Here is an 18,832-nt window from a genome sequence, read left to right on the forward strand (position 1 = left end):
TGCCCCCCAAAAGACAAGTCACATACACACACACACACACACACACACACACACACACACACACACAGGAAAGTGAACTCACGGTTCGTAGATGCAATGTCCCGCGGTGAGAACCCACTGATCAGTGATCACAGAACCCCCACACGGCTGTGTCATCTGGAGGAGAGATCACACACACACACACACACACACACACACACACACACACACACACACACGTACATACGTACCCAATGACTAGGAATGTCATGATGGGCAAATACACTGTGAAACCATGATATAAATGTTGGAAAAATCTCACACGTACAAGTCTCACTATCTGAAATTTGGATTCAGCATGTATGCATAGGCCCACATCTTTGTTCTAGCTGGAGAATGGGCTTCTCGTGATCATGTGGCTCTCGCAGGTGAACCCCTTTGACTGATCATCAAAGTGCTTCACAGGGTCCACGCAAACCACTGCACTCAAGAAGCTTAGATTAGCTGGATTACGTATTCAGAGATGGTTACTAAGGGCTTGTTAGAAGATATCTCTGGCATATTGGGCAAGATCTCTGGCCGTGGTGCTGAAATACTGCCAAGCCCCAGAAATGTCTACGTGATAAACATTCTCGAGAGCGGGAGTGCGGAGCGCCACGCAGAGCTCGGGCAGTATCTGCTATATAACGGAAACACCTGTCATTTTAGTGTTTGAAGTCTCATGGTTCAAGTGAACCAGTCTACTTCTAATTTTGTTTGACGCTGTTGACAAAACACAGAAAGAGCCTATTTTATGAAAAATGTAAAATATGGGGAGGTTGGCCGATACATTCGCTGCACAGCCAAGACCTCTGTCTATGATAATACCCCTCTATATTTTGGATTTGAACAACTTAAAACCTTTTTTTTGCCACATTTTCAAGAATCAGTGACCTACTTCCTAGAGAATACGGCATATTTAGTGAACCAAAAAATGCACATAATGACTTGAAAACTTCAGATACATATGCAACCAAATGAATACCATTTTAATTGCTTTTAATTGTGTCTGACGGTGTTGACAAAAAACAAGGTATGATCAGAGAAAAATACAAAATGGGGAGATTGGCCTTGTGCATTTCTGAAAAGCCTATCTTTGTCTATTGGGATATACCATATTGTTTTATAATTCACTTGGGTTTTTTTCTTTCAACACTACAACCTGTTTTAGCCACTTTCTCAAGAATCAGTGAGGTGTAATTCAGATTTCCGATGTTGACAGCATTCATGCATCCCCAAACTGTCAGTCCCACTACCATGCTTGAGTATCAATAGGAAAAACATTTTTTGTAAAACTCACTTGTTTACCACCACACATGCATGACACAATCTAAAGCCAATTTGTTTATCTTGGTCTCTTCAGACCATACGACATGGTTCCAGTGATCCATATCCTTGGTCTGTTCATCTCTCTCGACACCAAGATAAACAAATTCAAGTAATTCAAGTAAAGTCTCAAGTCTTTACTTATTTCTCAATTCAAGTCACAAGCAGGGACGCTGCTTTGGAGGTTTTGGAGGCCCTGAGGACAACAGGAGGTCCTCCTCATAATTAAATAATAATAACCTATAACAAATAAATATTAAATATTTTTTCATTACGCTTTTTAGTCAATCTCAATTTACGATGCCCTAATTTTGGGGGCCAAACACTGCTTGGTGCCCTAAGCACTCTACGTACTCGGGTCACAAGTCATGAAAACAGCAATTTCAGTCAACTCAAGTCCAAGTCAACAAGTCACAAATCATATTACATATTACAAGGCAGAGAGAGAGAGAGAGAGAGAGAGAGAGAGAGAGAGAGAGAGAGAGAGAGAGAGAGAGAGAGAGAGACGGAGAGACGGAGAGAGAGAGAAACAGACCGGTCCTTCCATTATGTAGACGTAGACCATCCAAGGCCAACTTCCTCGCTCTGCATCGTGTCCACCAACCACAGCACTCCTCAACGAGCCTACACACATACACACACACACACACACACACTGCATTACAAACACAAAGAGTGGACACACACACACTGCATTACACACACAAACAGTGGACACACACACACACACACTGCATTACACACACACAAACAGTGGACACACACACACACACACACACACACACACACACACACACACACACACACACACACACACACACACACACAGTAGAGGGACACTGACCTGAGGCATTGCTGACCAGCAGCACAACACACACCCAGACGCCGAGCATCACGCTGCAATCTGCTGTCTCCTCACACACACTCACACACACTTTTAAAATACAATACCACGCCCCCCCACCCACACACAAATACACACACATTTTATACCACAGATACACACACTTTCTTCTCACTCACAGCATGTGAATACATTCTCACACACCAATACGCACACACACATGCACAAATGTACACACGCACGCACACACAGATGCACACACACACACATTTTTCTCTGAAAGTACACTATATGTTGCCTAAGTGTCAGATTAGATTAAAATCGAAATGTCCGACTGTCAAAACTGTGATAATACTTACACACACACAGAGAGACACAGACACACACACACACACGCACACACACAGACAGGCAGATCTTTTCCTTGCACGGGTGAGGCTTAAATGCAATTTCGTTGTGCGCAGTGTGTATTTGTGTACTGTGGAGTGCTGTGTCACTTATTACCATTTAGGTGAGAATGAGGTTATAACGGAACCTCTGAATGAAAGGGTTAACCTCTTACTGCAGATGGGCCCCATCAATGGGCCTACTCACGCTTTGGTGAAAACACTCAACTACATCAAAGTGACATTGCTATGACAATGCAGATAGTCTTCATGAAATAATCATTACCATTTTGGTGACAATAAGGTTATAACTGAAACTATATCCCACCGGATCACACTGCACTCTCGATTCAAAGGTGCCAAACATCAACAAAAACTGTGTAAAATAGAAAGAAAAATGCCTGCTCACTTAAATCCTCTTTGTGTTCTTTTTAATAAGCCAAGCTTTCTGTCTCTACTGACCTTCCTACAAAGAGGATTTAAGTGTGCTGACATTTTTCTCTCTATGACTAAAACTATCTTAAAAAGGCTAGCATGAAAGGCAGTGGCTTGCTATGTTGGTATTGAGATTGGGATTGAGATTGGTATTGAGATGGTGTTGAGTTGCCATCTACAACTCAAACCTTGCTAATATATACCTGTACCACGGCACCTACAGGCATACTCCTGTCTGGACATTGTTATGATGGAGAGATCGGTGGTGCGGATGCTTTGAGTCAGTGGCTGGCCTAGTGGTTAGCGAGTTGGTCTTTCAATCTAGGGGTTGCAGGTTCAAATCCCCCCTTACCTGACCTCACCCTACATGTCCATCCATGGCTGATGTGCCCTTGAGCAAGGCACCTAACCCCACATTGCTCCAGTGACTGTACCCAATGCCCTGAAAAATAATAACTGTAAGTCGCTTTGAATAAATGAAAGGGTCAGCTAGGTGCAATGTAATGTAATGGAAGAACAAAAAACAATTTGTGCATGGGATGCCGATTCTTTGGTCAAAGACAAAGTATCGTACAATTACTCATGATGTGAATGTGAATAAAGTGATTTGTGTTTTTGTATAGGCCTACATTTATGTTTTTTCATGTGCATTCATTTTCATGACTTGTAATGTATTTTGAGCTCGAGGATGAGTTGGTTGGGGATGGGGTGTGTTTGTTATTTTGTTTTGTTTTAAACTTGTTTCATTAACACCTTGTACTGTACATATCTTTTGAGATGAAATTATAGCAATACCTAGAAGCACTCAGAGAGCGCAGACTCGCAATTCCCAAAATTCAATTTCTGGGCACTAGGGGCGTCTAGATTTATAGGCCAGCAATGGTGAAGAATGAAGGTGAACAAAGAATGTGACCGAAAACATTACCTCCTTGGCGGAGGTAAAAAGCATTTGATTAAAATAATAACTAGAACGGGCACTCGGTAGAGCGCAAACCTTCGCCTACGCCACTTATTTTTTTCTGGCCATCTTCAAAGTGTGGGGCATAACATTCTCCAAATTTTGGTGTTAGTTTCATTTAAATCGGACCGGAATATCATAATATTACATTTTTGGCCCAGTCTTGACCTCTTATTCAATTCAGCATGCACACGTTGTTCTGGCATATAGTGCTTGGCAAAGAAAAACGTTTTTGACCTTTTCGTGACCTTGACCTTGACCTTTGACCTAATCACTCCCAAAAAGTAATCGATTGTTCCTTGGGTCATGACCAATCATCCCACTAAATTTCATAAAAATCGGCTCAGTTCTGTCTGAGTTATACGAAGTACAAACAAACAAACATATTCACAAATAAATAAATACACAGCGGTCAAAACATAACCTTCGCCGACCTTGTCTCGGCGAAGGTAATGAAAACATCAGGAGACGTAGCAGTTGGCATGACCCTCATGACTGCATGATGCATGAAATACCACCATTTATTTATGCATTTATTCATTTTTCAAAGTATTTTGGCGGCTCTTTGGCCTTTATTTTGATAGCACAGTATGAAAGGAGACAGGAAGCGAGTGGGAGAGACACATTGGAGAGGATTAGGACAAGGGGTTCAGGATTTGGCTGGTTAGCTTCGCCGATTAGCAGGGCACTTCCTCGTCACCATTTTCACAAATTCACGCATTTCCGACATGCACTTCGCTCATGATGATAGGTGGGTGCTCGAGTTTAGTGTTGGGCACACAGACCTTTACAGGTTTGTGGTTGGGCACCTTATAATACCTCCATGCATCCAATGCCCGTCTTCCATATAGCTTTCTGGTCAAACTTAAGTCAGTCAGTAACGTGGCACGTAATTGGCTGAGTAAACTCTCAACAGAAATTAGCACACCAAACTAAACTACACTAAGGGTTCTCGTCTGCATGAGGAACACTGAGTTTTTTAGATGGGCAATGTTGTAATGTACAATTGAAGAGTTCAGATGCAAAACCCCCTAACTCCATTTCTGAAGACCTGCACTCCTACATTTTTAGAGAACCCCGTTGTTGGTTTGGTTTACATTCATGTACTTGATAATACATATAAATAGTGATATTACATAAATAAAATACAAAAATATGCCATTTTGATAGCTTTGTATTAAATAAAAATGAATTAAGATTATTTTCTGAAAATGCACTTAGGGGGTTTTGCATCTGAACTCTTCAATTACTGCCTGAGAGTATTTGACCAGAGAGAAGCATTCTCAACTCTTTTGAAACTTCCCATTTTACACACAGACAATTTGAAAGCAAATGGATGACCAGAGACTTTGATGCAAGAGACTTTGATGCAAGAGACTTTAATGAGACAAAAGAAGAGAATAGAATGCTTTATAGGACATAGTGTCCATGGTGTAATAGCAAAGGCTGTCCACAAGGGGCGCTGTAGGACTATGTGGTATATTCACTGCAACAGCTTATTCTGGCCTCTAGGAGGGGCTGTAGTTGGTGATGGTATCATTTATGAAGCGGAGGTAGTGCTGCACACGCGTGTAGACTCCGGTCTTATTGATACGAGCGCAGCCGTCACCAAAACTCACCACTCCCACCTGGACGAAGCCTTTAGAGAACTTACACACCAGCGGACCACCAGAGTCACCCTACACACACACACACACACACACACACACACACACACACACACACACACACACACACACACACACACACACACACACACACACACACACACACACACACACACACACACACACACACACCAAAGAGAAGAGGGTTTTTTTAATCTTGCAGGGCAAATGAAAACAGTGGGTGATGACACCTTACCTGACTGCAATGGTGAATTTGTTTATCCTCATTTAGCAACTGGGTTCTCAGACTTAACACCACACCCACTCAGAAGCAAATTGTATTAACACCCTGATTTCATAGCCAGCGGCAACAGGCAAGCAACAGGCAAGCATTTTCAACAGGCAAGCAACCCACACCAATAAAATATAAATTAATCATGTAAAGTACTTTGTAACTTTGTAAATTGTGGTGCCTCTTGGATAGGACCCTTAAAAAAGAGATTTTTTAAATCTCAATTGTTTTCCCCCTGGTAAAAGTAAAATAACTGTTCAATACACCATACATCCATGTACTGCCTCTCAGCTGTACAATTCTCTGGGGTCCATGGGTGTTAATTCTTCACAGTCAGTTGCTCCTTAACCATCACCCATCACAGCAGAAGCTAAATTTCAACTAGCTCTGGAATTCTGACTAGCGCTTGGAATTCTGAATGCAGGGCACGAATGGAGTTGAAGTATGTGGCCAGAGTTAGCCCTCAGCATCATGTTTTAACACTATTTAAACAATTTTACACCGGATTTCTCCTTTAAGCTACTTACCGTAACCTCCTGTGTCACTGACCACAGTGGGTTACGATTCCAGAAGCTGCATTCACAAAACTATTCTTAAGATATATCTTAGGGTGATTCTTAAGAAAAATTAAGAAATTCCCAAGATCGCATTAACGAGAGAGAGAGAGAGAGAGAGAGAGAGAGAGAGAGAGAGAGAGAGAGAGAGAGAGAGAGAGAGCTGAACCGAGCAGAAAGGGAAAGTTGCTGCTTTCTACCCAGAATGTTGTGCATGAGCTCGCCCTCACCCGTGATTCAAAAAACAATCATGGCAGCCATCCAATCAACTACCTTAGACCACTCTTTAATTTAACTTTAAATTACTTTGATATTAAAATCGACGGCAGAAATCAACATTGTAGTATCCAAATATGATGTCACGTACAGTGAGTCCAATATGTATTTGATCCCTTGCTGATTTTGTTGGTTTGCCTTCTAACAAAGACATGATCGGTCAATAAATGTTATGATAATATGTATTCTAATATGGAGAGACAAAATATCAAAAAGAAAATCCAGAAATTAACTGAAGAGAATATATATTAATTTATTTCCATTTCATCGAGCAAAATAAGTATTTGATCCCCTGCCAACTGATTACAGTTCCGGGCCCACAGACCAGATGGTCACTTCCGATCAACTTGTCATCTGAATTAAAGACACCTGTACATACTAACATGCATAAAAGACACATTGAATCAGCAGAATCAGTCCATAGTATGAGTGAATCAGTCACACTCCAACCTCACCAGCATGAGAAAGACCAAAGTGTGGTCAAATGATATCAGGGACACGATTTTAGACCTGAACAAAGATTAAATGGGCTGCAAAGCCACAAGAAAGAGACTGAGTATTAATGACCCAGCTGTTGATGCATTTCTTCCAAAATGTGAGGAATACAAAATGACTATCCATCAGCCTATCTGGGGTTCTATACAAGATTTGACCTTTTGTAGGGATTTGATAATCATGAGAACAGAAAGAAACCACCCTAGAGCTGTACGGGATGAACTAGGCAATGATATCAAAGCTACTGGGACCAAAATCACTGAGAAAACTACTGGTAGCACTTAATGCCACAGAGGTTTAAAATCCTGTAGTGCACACATGGTACCTCTACTTCAGAAGGAACCTGTGCAGTCCCACTTGAGGTTTGCCAACGGACATCAGACTGGTTTAGGATATGATAAGGAGGAGCTGTAGTCAGATGAAACCAAAATCAAGCTGTTTGGCATTATTACAATTCAATGTGTTTTGCGAAAGAGTACTGCTGTCTATGATCCCAAGAACACCCTCCTCACCATCATGCATGAAAGTGGTATCATTATGGTTTGGGGGTGTTTGTCTGGCCAAGGCACAGGACAACTTCGTCAACGAGGGAGGGAGACGTGTAATGTGCAATCCTGAGTGCAAACGTCCTTCCCTCCACCACTACACTGAAGGGTGGGCCATTTTTGGATCTCCCAACATGACAATAATACACAACATACAGTCAAAGCAACGAAGGAGTGGCTCAATAAGAAGCATATTAAAGTCATGAAGTGGCCTAGACAGTCTCCAAATATTAACCCTATAGTAATTCTATGGAGAGAACTGAACCTCCCATTTACCAAGCTACAGCCACAAACTATTAATGTTTTAGAGATAATGTGCAAAGAAAAATGGGCAAAAATATTTTCTACTATATGCACAAACATTATCATCAACTAAAAGAAGCATCTGACCTCAGTACTAGACAACTAGGACTTTGACACAAAGCACTTTTATCTTCTTTAGCTAGAGGGGTCAAATACTTATTTGCCTAAATTAAATACAAATAAATTAAAATATATTATTTTAAGTTATTCTCTGGAATTTCTTTTTGATATTTTGTCTCTCCATGTTTGAATACATATTATCATAAATTTATAGACTGATCATGTCTTTATTAGTGGGCAAACCGGCAAAATCAGCAAGGGATCAAATACATATTGGACTCACTCTATAGCCTACTTCGATAGATTAGATATCTGTTGGCCTTACGTTAGTCAAATAGCCTACGTAAAGTAATGCTACGTGACAACGCTAAAAGCATAACGCATTCTCTGGGTAACCCGGCTTGTAATGGAAACAGAAACATGACTGACTTAACAACACCACTGAGGAAGACACAACACAGCCGGGTTGTACTGTGTGTGGAAAAGTGCCTTTAGTGAATCCGGCCCCAAAACTTCACCCAAGGTTTTGAACACTGGCACAAGGTGTGTGTCTTGCCCCATCTATTACCACTTCATTTTACGTCAACAATTACATGTGATATGGCCTAGGGTGCATCAAACACCCCAACGTCTGAAAATCCTGCTCTGCTTTGGCAGAATTGTTCCTTTGGATTAACATAATACCCGCGCAAAATCTTATCAAATTTGGTAAATGTTAAAGGGTTGCACAATATGCTTGAAATTTTGAATGGCAGTGGATGGGCTATTTTAGCAAAATCCTTGAAAAGTGTTTTTGGTCAAAACTAGTAAAGAGCCTCATTTGTAAGAATGCTCCAGTTCCCTTTGCACTTTCCCAGATTTGAAATTCTCCGTTTCTGTTTTTAGAGCCTTTCTTCAGGAGGCCCAATTTCACTCTTTAGGCCCATTTTACTACTCTTTTAGCCATGTTTGAACACCCATATATCCATTATTTACCCATTTTGGTTTTTTTAATGTTCTGGGGAAGTGGAAAGACAACTGGAGCATTCTTCCAAATGACTGTCCTTACTGTTTTTGATCAAAACAGTCTTAAAATAGACTTTGCACAGATTTAGCTAAATCTAAATTTGTCATGGGTGAGCGGTTAGGGCGTCAGACTTGGAGCCCAAATGTTGCTGGTTAGACTCCCGACCCGCCAGGTTGGTGGGGGGAGTAATTAACCAGAGCTCTCCCCCATCCTCCTCCATGACTGAGGTACCCTGAGCATGGTACCGTCCCACCGCACTGCTCCCCATGGGGCGCCACTGAGGGCTACCCCCTTGCACGGGTGAGGCATAAATGCAATTTCGTTGTGTGCAGTGTGCAGTGTTCACTTGTGTGCTGTGGAGTGCTGTGTCACAATGACAATGGGAGTTGGAGTTTCCCAATGGGCTTTCACTTTCACTTCACTTTTCACTTTAAAAATGCCCATTTACTACCATTTGTACCTATTGTGCCACCCTTTAACATTAGTGGTGTCAACAATGATCGATTCGGCGATCCGAATCGATCCGGGGCATGGACAATCCAGATCCAGATCCGGCAAGTTCCAGAATCAATCCGGCAATTTTTTTAAGTTTCAATTACTTCCATGGATACAAATGAATGTTAAATTAAATAAAAACACTTCAAAACATTGCAAGACTGATACAGACTGATACAGAAAACAGCCAATAAATTGTTGCTCAGTATCTGACTACTTGTATTTCCTCATCATGGCTGAACATTTGCTTTGCGTTCAGTAGAAATGTAATGCATTGCAATGCATTGTAGAATTGAATCGGATCAGATTGGATCTAATAGAATCAAATCGAATCTACTACCTCCCGAATTGTGATCGAATTGGATCGTGAGGGCAGTGCCGATCCACACCACCATTTAACATCAATCAAATTTTCTAGAAATCTACAAGGGAGTTATGATCGTGCAAAGGAACCTGTGTTCAAATTACGTTGGAGCCAATGGGAGCTGAGCCCCCATTCCCTCCCATAAATGAGACAGTCTCTCACATTTACCATAGACTAATAGCTGTAGGACTAGTCATCTTAAAACAAGAGACCTACAACACAATAATAAATTGGCTAATATAATCATGCATAAAACTCATTCCAAATCCCCCTACAACCACAATTTTGTATCGCCTGCATTTCATCACCACCACACCACCATGCACGCAAACCATCCGAAGATAACGCCGCCTGCATCTGAATCTAAAAAAGTAGCCTACTGGTAACCTTCCGTTTCGTCGAAATCAATTAAAATATAGGGCCTATATATATTGTTAAATGCATGCCGCCATCGTCATGCATCAAAAAAGCTTTTGTTGGACTTTGCAGAGAACAGTCCTAGCTAGCATCCACTAACCAGAAAACTAGCTCCACTGAGCACTACTTCGGATGCTTGGATGAATGGGACAGTAGGCTATGTCTAAAGTTATGAAAAATAATTGGTATCTGTTCATGGTAGTCTTGCGCAAACAACTGGCAGGAATAAAAGTGGTGAGTGGATCTGTAGGTAATGTGCAGCCATGGTTATCAAACTGCTGGGTTATTCTGAACCAAAAACTTAATAGCGGAATGGGAAAGGGACTTCGGGTTGCAATGACACAGATGATCCAACAAAGATAAACAAACTAAGTGCCCTGCGCCTCACTGTTTGATGACTTGGATAGAAAAAAAAAACTATAGCCTAAGGACATCAGCATCTTCCTGGAATAATCATCTAACAGCTAAAAAGAGTAGCGCGTGGTCCGTTTGTCTCCCAATCATGGTAAGAGAATTACATTCCTTTCTCCCTCTGGATAACGTTTTAAAATTTCATACATGACGCACAGTCGATCATCACTAATTACATCTTTAATGCACAGTAAAAAGGTGAAACGAGATGCAAAACAGGTCTAGCCTACAAATGCTAAAACAATCATTTCAATTTCATCTCCACTCGTGTTGTGTAGTCTATAGGGTGCCAGACGTCCGTATTTAGGACGGACGTCCGTTTTTTCTCAGTTTTTTCGGCGTGGCACAGCATTACGCTGGACAAAAATGCATTAAAAAGCATGAAATTGCGTCTAAGATAAGATAAGGAGCCCCCCTCAAACCCCCGGTCCAAAAAGTTGTCTGAGAGCCCCATAGGGTCAAAGTTATAATTCGAACCCTGAAAGGAACAATACTGCAAGAGCAGAGTGGAATATTGCAAAGTTTTCATTTTCGAGGGGCGTTTGATGCACCCTAATATGGCCTTATGTGCGGAAATTCCCTTGACTTCTATCACGAGCTGCCATGGACACTGGCACACACACACACACACACCTGGCAGGCGTCCTTTCCCCCCATTAGGTATCCGGCACACAGCATGAGTTTGGGGTGCTTTTTAGATATGGGATACATGGACTTGCAGATGGCGTCATCTAGCAGAGGAACCTGCAGCTCCTGCAGAGTCTGGTCACCTGGCAACGGACCTGCAAAGAGGAATGGAAGCTACTGTACAAAGCTAGTGTAAACACACGATACATGACTCAACAATTGTCAAATTTACATTACACAGTACACCTGTGTATTGTGTTAGAAATTCTAAATTAAGACATTAGAAGTAAAATTATTCTCCATCGTGTTTCTACGAAGCACCTTCATTTATTAATTCTGGTCAACGACTGGGGATCAAGACGTGTTTTGATTAGAGAGATGATGCATGCATTGTTTCTGTCTCCTTGCCATAAGTGTCGTCGTTCAGCAACAAGCGTGCATGGAAGGGAACGACCCGAATTAAAATTATTAGTAAATTAGTATTAGTAAAATTATTTCTTAGGCCGGCCGCACATTGGCTCCGACAGCACTGCGGCACACTTTCGCTTCCGACATAATTCGGACCCCCAAACCCAATTTTACACAAAGCAGTTATAGTCAATGGGCGGCGCAGAGAAAATAGAACTTATCTCTAATTGCTATCCGGCAACCGCGAATGTCCACGGACATCGGCGCTAGTGTACGAAGTTCTATTGAAAACAATGTAATACATTTTTTTGCGGAGGAGTGCTCAGCACTTTGTCGGAGCCGGTGTGTGGAAGCCCTTAGACAAATCAGAGGGGTGTCGTGCCATGTACTCCAATCCTAATAGGTGTGTAGGTTCCCAAATAATTATGCACAGCAGCAAGCGGAGTGGAACTCGCACACCGATAGCCGATGCAATAATTTCTTTATTTCTTTACATACGGTATATACGGGTACAGTACAAGTGCTACCCACATGTGCAAAACGTTTTCGCCACCAGACCTTGCCAAGCACTGGACTAAGGAAGGCCTGGTGACCGACAACATTTTGCACATACAAATAAAGAAATTATTGCATCGACTATCGGTGTGCAAATTCCACTCCTGGCTGCTGTCGTTAAATTATTGTCAGTTGCCATGACTATATGAGTTTTGCGACGCAATGTATATTTATTCTGAAAGTAGCATTTTTTAAAATAGAATTTTTTAAAAAAATCATAGAGAGTGGAGTTAAAAGGTTTCTGCCTTGTTTTTTCCCACAACAAAATGAAATTACTCATCTTCAAAGACAAAACTGAAAGTGGTCTGTTGGTCCGAAATCTGTTTACGTTTTTGAGGATTATCTTCACACACACACACACACAAACACACACACACACACACACACACACACACACACACACACACACACACACAAACACACACACACACACATACGTTTGTTCTCGCTTTTGTAGCCCCATCCGGTGACCCAGCACTCTGCGTCGGTATTGAGGACATCCTCGGCAGCAGGCAGGGGAACAGGATCGATGTATTTATCGAAGGTCACAGTGACGCTTAGCTGGAGGAGGGCTATATCATTCAGTGGCCTCTGGCGTTCCAACTGCAACACACACACACATTCATACTTTTATTTGGATCTCATCAGTAGGGCAGCATTACAGATCCAAGTAGTGGCAAGAATAGAAGCAAATTTCATAGCCGTCGGTAAGGACTGATCAGAAACATAAAGTCCTATGCATTAACACCCCCCCCCCCCACACACACACACACACACACACAAAGACTGAAGTACTTGTATTGTGCTTTATTCAACAGCCATTATAAACACGCACACGCACACGCACACACACAATGTGCACACACACACACACGTAATACATAACAAGGATGAGCCTTTTCTTTTTCCGATTGGTTCATTCCGAACAGAAACACGTTTTTGGTTTTGTGTTCCACCATTAAATAAACAATCCCAGACCGGATTGAACAAAAACAAAAAAAAAAGTTTCCAGAACAATTCATTCAGTGTCACCCGTTAAACAAATGGCTGAAAAATTACCTCAACGCAAACTTATTATACATAAAGGGATGTGCCTATGCCGCTCAGTGGGTGACAACAAAATCCCACATCTTTGAGTTACCGGTTACCATTATTTTTAATGGGTGTTGCTGTTCCTGGTTCCTGGTTCCATTCTATGTAAAATAGAAAAATAGAACAAGTTTGCGGCAAAGAAGATGGATCTAACAAGAAGCGTCATTTTGTTTCTTTCCCGGTATCCACTTTATGTCGGGTGAACGCCCCTTTAGGAGACCTTCGGTTAGGAGACCTTCGGAGTCCCGAGGTTGAGAATCAATGAAGTCCCCTTAGCGCTGTAGATGACGGTAGCGCACGTCTTGCGCAAACACCTCAAAAAGAGAAGAAGAAGTACGGGACAGCGCCCCCTTAGGAGACCCAACTTGATCACACGCTTTTGCATTGAGTGGGCGTGTTTTGCGATATCTTGGTTTGATTCAGTATTTTTGTTTGCAGCTTTCCAATTTTCTTCCTTGAACTGGTTCAAAGCTCTGATACACACACACACACACACACACACACACCTACACACACACAGACGCATGTGCACACACACACACAAACATTATACAAAAACACACACACACACACACACACACCTTGTAGTTACTGTGAGCCACAAAGCGTGTGATCTGGAGCATGCGTCCTTCTTCCTCTCTCTTTAACTTCCAAACTCCCACACGCACAAACGATTCCTCCAGTCTGAGCTTCCTGCGTGTGTGTGAGCGACACAGACAAGGTAGCAATGTAAGTGTGTGCCACTGAAAATGCACGCACGCACGCACACACACTTTAACATTACTTTACATTACATTGCAATTTAACCAAAGAGACTTACACTTCTTTTGCTAGGCTGGTGAGGGCCTTCCACTGAACTCCATTAAAATCAAACAAAAGATAGCTAAACCCATTTAATTCTCTAATATAACACTCCTGAAACTCATCTTCGTCCTCTCAACGTACTATATAACAAACAGTCTCTGTAGATTTGTACTTAGGTGCCCTTATAGGAAACATCACTGTGCAATGTATGAAACTTTGAACTGGCCGGCACCCAAGACCAGTGACGTGTGAGAAATTTCACCCCCCATCATACTCTGTACACAACCTGCTTTATGATCATTTTACTCATTGTCATGCACCTTACCAGGATCTATGTTCTACTTTGAATACTATTTATGTCTTATTCTAACTTCTACACCACAGTACTATATAGTAGATGTATCTGTCAACACTCATTTCTGGTCATGTTACTGTTATCTACCTCAATTCACAGAGTATGTTTTTTTTGCACATTTGTCTACACCTTCTCACAGAATATGTTTTTGCAGAATTTTTATTTTATTTTTTATTATTCTTTTTATTTTTCTGTAGTCTTTTTCCCTTCCTGACTATTACCTATGTTACATGTGTCTTGAAATGCTCATGTCCATGTGGGCATGATGTGTATTTATGTAAGCTTCTTGACACGTTAATAATAAAGTAATAAAGTTACTCAAGCTATAGACTCCTCTCATTATAGCCTTCGTAACATTGACTCTGTTTTTAGTTACACCCAGAATTAGAAAAGAAATCGGTCACCGTGCATTTAAATTCAAGGCACCATCAGTTTGGAACAGCCTTCCCTCATCACTTAGGTCCATCATCTCCCTTCATATTTTTAGATCTTCTTTAAAGGGAAATGGAGGAAATGGTCAAAAAAGGTACTGCAACTATGCTGCTCATTGAAACTGGGCTGCCTATTGCCAAATTTGATCTTCACATGAAAGTTTACTAAGTAATAAACAAATATTTTCTAGTATGGTCCAAGTAGAGTCATTTTTGCAGCTAAAATGGCTATTTTTGGAAATTCAAAATGGCGGACTATGGAGAACATCCCCCTTTTCATGTATGAAAAGTGCAATTTTTACAGTCATAATGAATACCTAGAATTTGATGGTGGTGGTAAGTATTCATGAAAAAGGTAACATTAGTGAATGGGCAGCATGAATTCTGGAAATAAACAACAAAAAATCTCACACAGTGTCCCTTTAAGCACTTATTTTGAAACAGCCTGTGCTTGCTTCTGAATGGCCTTAGTTGTTGGGTTGTGTTTTTGTTTGTTTGTTTGTTTTTGTTGTTTCCAGTCTCTCATGATTTGGTCTGTTTTTTGTCTTGTTTTCCCTCCTCTCTCTCTTTTTTCTTTGCATTTATTTGATTTATTTTACAATCAATGGTATTACTTTGTTATCTTGTAAATTATTATATTCTAGTATGCTGGGTGGTGGGTAGTAAGGTAGTGTGGGGAGCAATGTCGGCAATAGAGTGAGTGTGTCTGTGTCTGTGTCTACTGTGTGTACTCAATTTCTGTTTATCTTTTTCTTTTACTGTACTGTACTGCCATCAGGACCCCCACATCTCACTCACAGGAGACGCCACATCTCAAGGGGCTATCCTTGTAATGAAATAAATGTCAAATTTACAGATTTGACAAAAGTTAGCTGCTATCACAAAAGGTTGCAGTACCTTCGCAACGTGTTGGATGCTCTTGGATTTGAAGGAGACTGTCCAATTCAACCAAAGGGACTACAAGTAGTACACAAAGAGGACTACGGACCAAGGCCTGCTCCACACCAAGGCATCGCGGAATGGAAGTGAGACAAATTAGGTCTTTCTGCTTAGTTTCGGCCGGTGTGTTCTACTCTGCCTTTCACACCGACAGCGTCAGCATGCGCCACCAGTCCTGTTCAAGCATGTTCCCTAATTTAATCATGATATAGGCCTAGCCAAAAATGAATGGTAACACTTCATAACAGCATAAAAAACATCCAATGCAGTACATAATTAACTACTGTAATAATGAACAAAACATTAACAAAGTTGTGTATCAAAAATAAAGAAATAATCTGTGCTTAGACATACATGCACATGCACACACACACACACACACACACACACACACACACACACACACACACACACACACACACACACACACACACACACACACACACAGTGAGATAAGGAAAAGAAAAGAAGGGGAACTCACGACGGATGATGCCGGTTGCAGTGAGCTGCAGTCAGAACCCACTGGCTGTTAAGGAGCGAACCGCCACACACAGATGGCTCCTAGAACACATAACAAAATGGCGACCCATGGAGAAGATCCCCTTTTCATGCAAAAAGTTTTTAAAAATCCTGGTCATAATGAATAGTTAGAATTTAATGGCGATGGTAGGTATCGGAGGAAAAGGTAACATTTGTGAATGAGCAGCATGAAGTCTGGAAATGAACTACTAAAATATTATACAGTGCACCGTCATAGACACACATGTTAAGGCCATTCAGTGGTAGGAATTTGTCGGTAGAACGTTAGTAAACCTCCCTGCCAGAGCATCATACAGATGTGGTAGCACTGAACTATTGGCCTAGCCCTTTAGCTCAGTGGTATCATACATGTGCCTCCCATGCCAAATTGTAGCTTTGACTGGAAGGCCCAAGCCCCGAGTGGCAGACTGCGCAAGATGACTTCAGTTACACATACAGTGCATGTCCTGTCAAACTCAGGACGGGGGCCAAATCAGGCCCGCGGAGCCATTTTATTCGGCCCGCAAGGTCATTTCCAATATGTATTACAGTTGGCCCACATACTACATTACATTACATTACAATATATTTCACTTAGCTGACGCTTTTTTTATAATTCAAAGCGACTTACAGTTATTATTTTTCAGGGAATTGGTTACAGTCCCTGGAGCAATGTGGGGTTAGGTGCCTTGCTCAAAGGCACTTCATCCATGGATGGAGATGTAGGGAGAGGTCAGATAGATTTCAAACCTACAACCCCTAGATTGAAAGACAACTCTCTAACTACTAGACCACAGCTGCCCCGACAGACCACGGCCATACAACATTAATGTATAGCGTAACAAGAACATGTATTTTTGTTTGTCACAGAATGTGCAGACACTACCATATATGATGGGAAAGAATGTGTGTGAAATTTAACTATGAATATGAAGTGCTTGTACACACAATTTTAGTCCATTCTAAGAAATAAATGTTGAGTTCGGCCCGCGACTTCGTCCCAGATTTTGATTTTGGCCCTCAGTCAATTTGAGTTTGACACGAACAATGAATACCCATAATGCATTTCGTAGAACAATGTGATAGTCATTGGAAAGTTAACTAGTATAGTACTACACTAGTATGACATAACACAGGGCCTTTAGGAATGTTCTACGACTTGGTCATTGCCATTCTGGTAACAGCAAAATTGTAACGCAGTGTCAGAAAACCCCACATGCAACTTTTGACAGCGTCGGACCGAACGAGTGTTTTGAGAAACACTTTTCATTTGAAACATCGCTTTACATACCGTATTCAGATTTGTATCAACTGCTGGCAGTCCGTGATGAAAAACTCACAGCGAATTTATTTGAACAGCATTTTTTCATTACGGTGTAGATTTTGAGACAGGCGTGCCACGGGCACCTCGCAAAAGACGTCATCCTACCTAGTGCCTCTTTAACGGGTTAAAGGGCACAAAAACAAACACACACAAACCCTTATTGTCTGCAGGTAGACGTAGACCATCCAAGGCCAACTTCCTCGCTCTGCATCGTGCCCACCAACCACAGCACTCCTCAACGAGCCTACACTCACACACACACACACACATACAGATAATCAATACACACACAATGCTCCACACCATGAGGCTGCACACACACGGATACACAAACACACACACACACACACACTACAGCGTGAGGCTCCACACACACACACACACAAACACACACACACACACACACACACACACCACAGTAAAGGGACACTGACCTGAGGCATTGCTGACCAGCAGCACGACACACATCCAGACGCCGAGCATCACGCTGCAATCTGCTGTCTCCTCAGACACTCACACACTTTTAAAACACACCAAACCCTCCTCACACACACAAATACACTATTAAAACACCATACCCATACCCGCCCATACACACACGCATGCGCATGCACACACACACACACACACACACACACACACACACACACACATACACACGCACGCACACACACACACACACAGGCCACAGATAAATAGCCACAGATATTGGCCTAGATAAAAACAATAGATAAGAAACAACACATATACTTTCCCACGAGAGACCTCTTGTACACACACGTACACGCGCACACATACACACACACACACACACACACGCGTGCGCGCAAACACGTGCACGCACACACAATAATTAAAAACTCATAATGGCCTCTTTGTCACCCCAAATAGATAGAAGGCCTTAATATGGACTTTTGACCTGAGGCCTCTCTTTGACTGTCCACCTTTCTATTTATTTTATTATTATTTTATTATATTAATTTATT

At 41.7% G+C, this 18,832-nt stretch overlaps 2 protein-coding genes across 2 annotated transcripts in view; both read right to left on the reverse strand.

Moving 5' to 3' along the window:
* The window catches only part of LOC134466770 (serine protease 33-like), an 8,378-nt gene extending 6,121 nt beyond the window's left edge, over positions 1-2,257 (reverse strand). The window contains exons 1-3 of the mRNA XM_063220645.1: positions 2,189-2,257; positions 1,880-1,968; positions 83-156 (exon numbers count right to left, since the gene is read on the reverse strand). Coding sequence (XP_063076715.1) covers positions 83-156; positions 1,880-1,968; positions 2,189-2,237 — 212 coding nt within the window. The 5' untranslated portion in view covers positions 2,238-2,257. The remainder of the gene's footprint in view (positions 1-82; positions 157-1,879; positions 1,969-2,188) is intronic.
* Positions 2,258-5,344: 3,087 nt separating this feature from the next.
* LOC134466771 (tryptase-2-like) lies at positions 5,345-18,326 on the reverse strand. Its single transcript, XM_063220646.1, has 7 exons — positions 18,281-18,326; positions 18,002-18,090; positions 16,485-16,564; positions 14,056-14,167; positions 12,820-12,985; positions 11,426-11,574; positions 5,345-5,646 (listed from the first exon to the last, which is right to left on the reverse strand). The coding sequence occupies exons 1-7, from the start codon at positions 18,312-18,314 to the stop codon at positions 5,476-5,478; spliced, it is 801 nt and encodes a 266-aa protein (XP_063076716.1). The 5' UTR covers positions 18,315-18,326; the 3' UTR covers positions 5,345-5,475.
* Between the last annotated feature and the right edge of the window lie 506 nt (positions 18,327-18,832).

Source organism: Engraulis encrasicolus, chromosome 17, assembly GCF_034702125.1.
Source record: "Engraulis encrasicolus isolate BLACKSEA-1 chromosome 17, IST_EnEncr_1.0, whole genome shotgun sequence".
Classification (NCBI taxonomy): domain Eukaryota; kingdom Metazoa; phylum Chordata; class Actinopteri; order Clupeiformes; family Engraulidae; genus Engraulis; species Engraulis encrasicolus.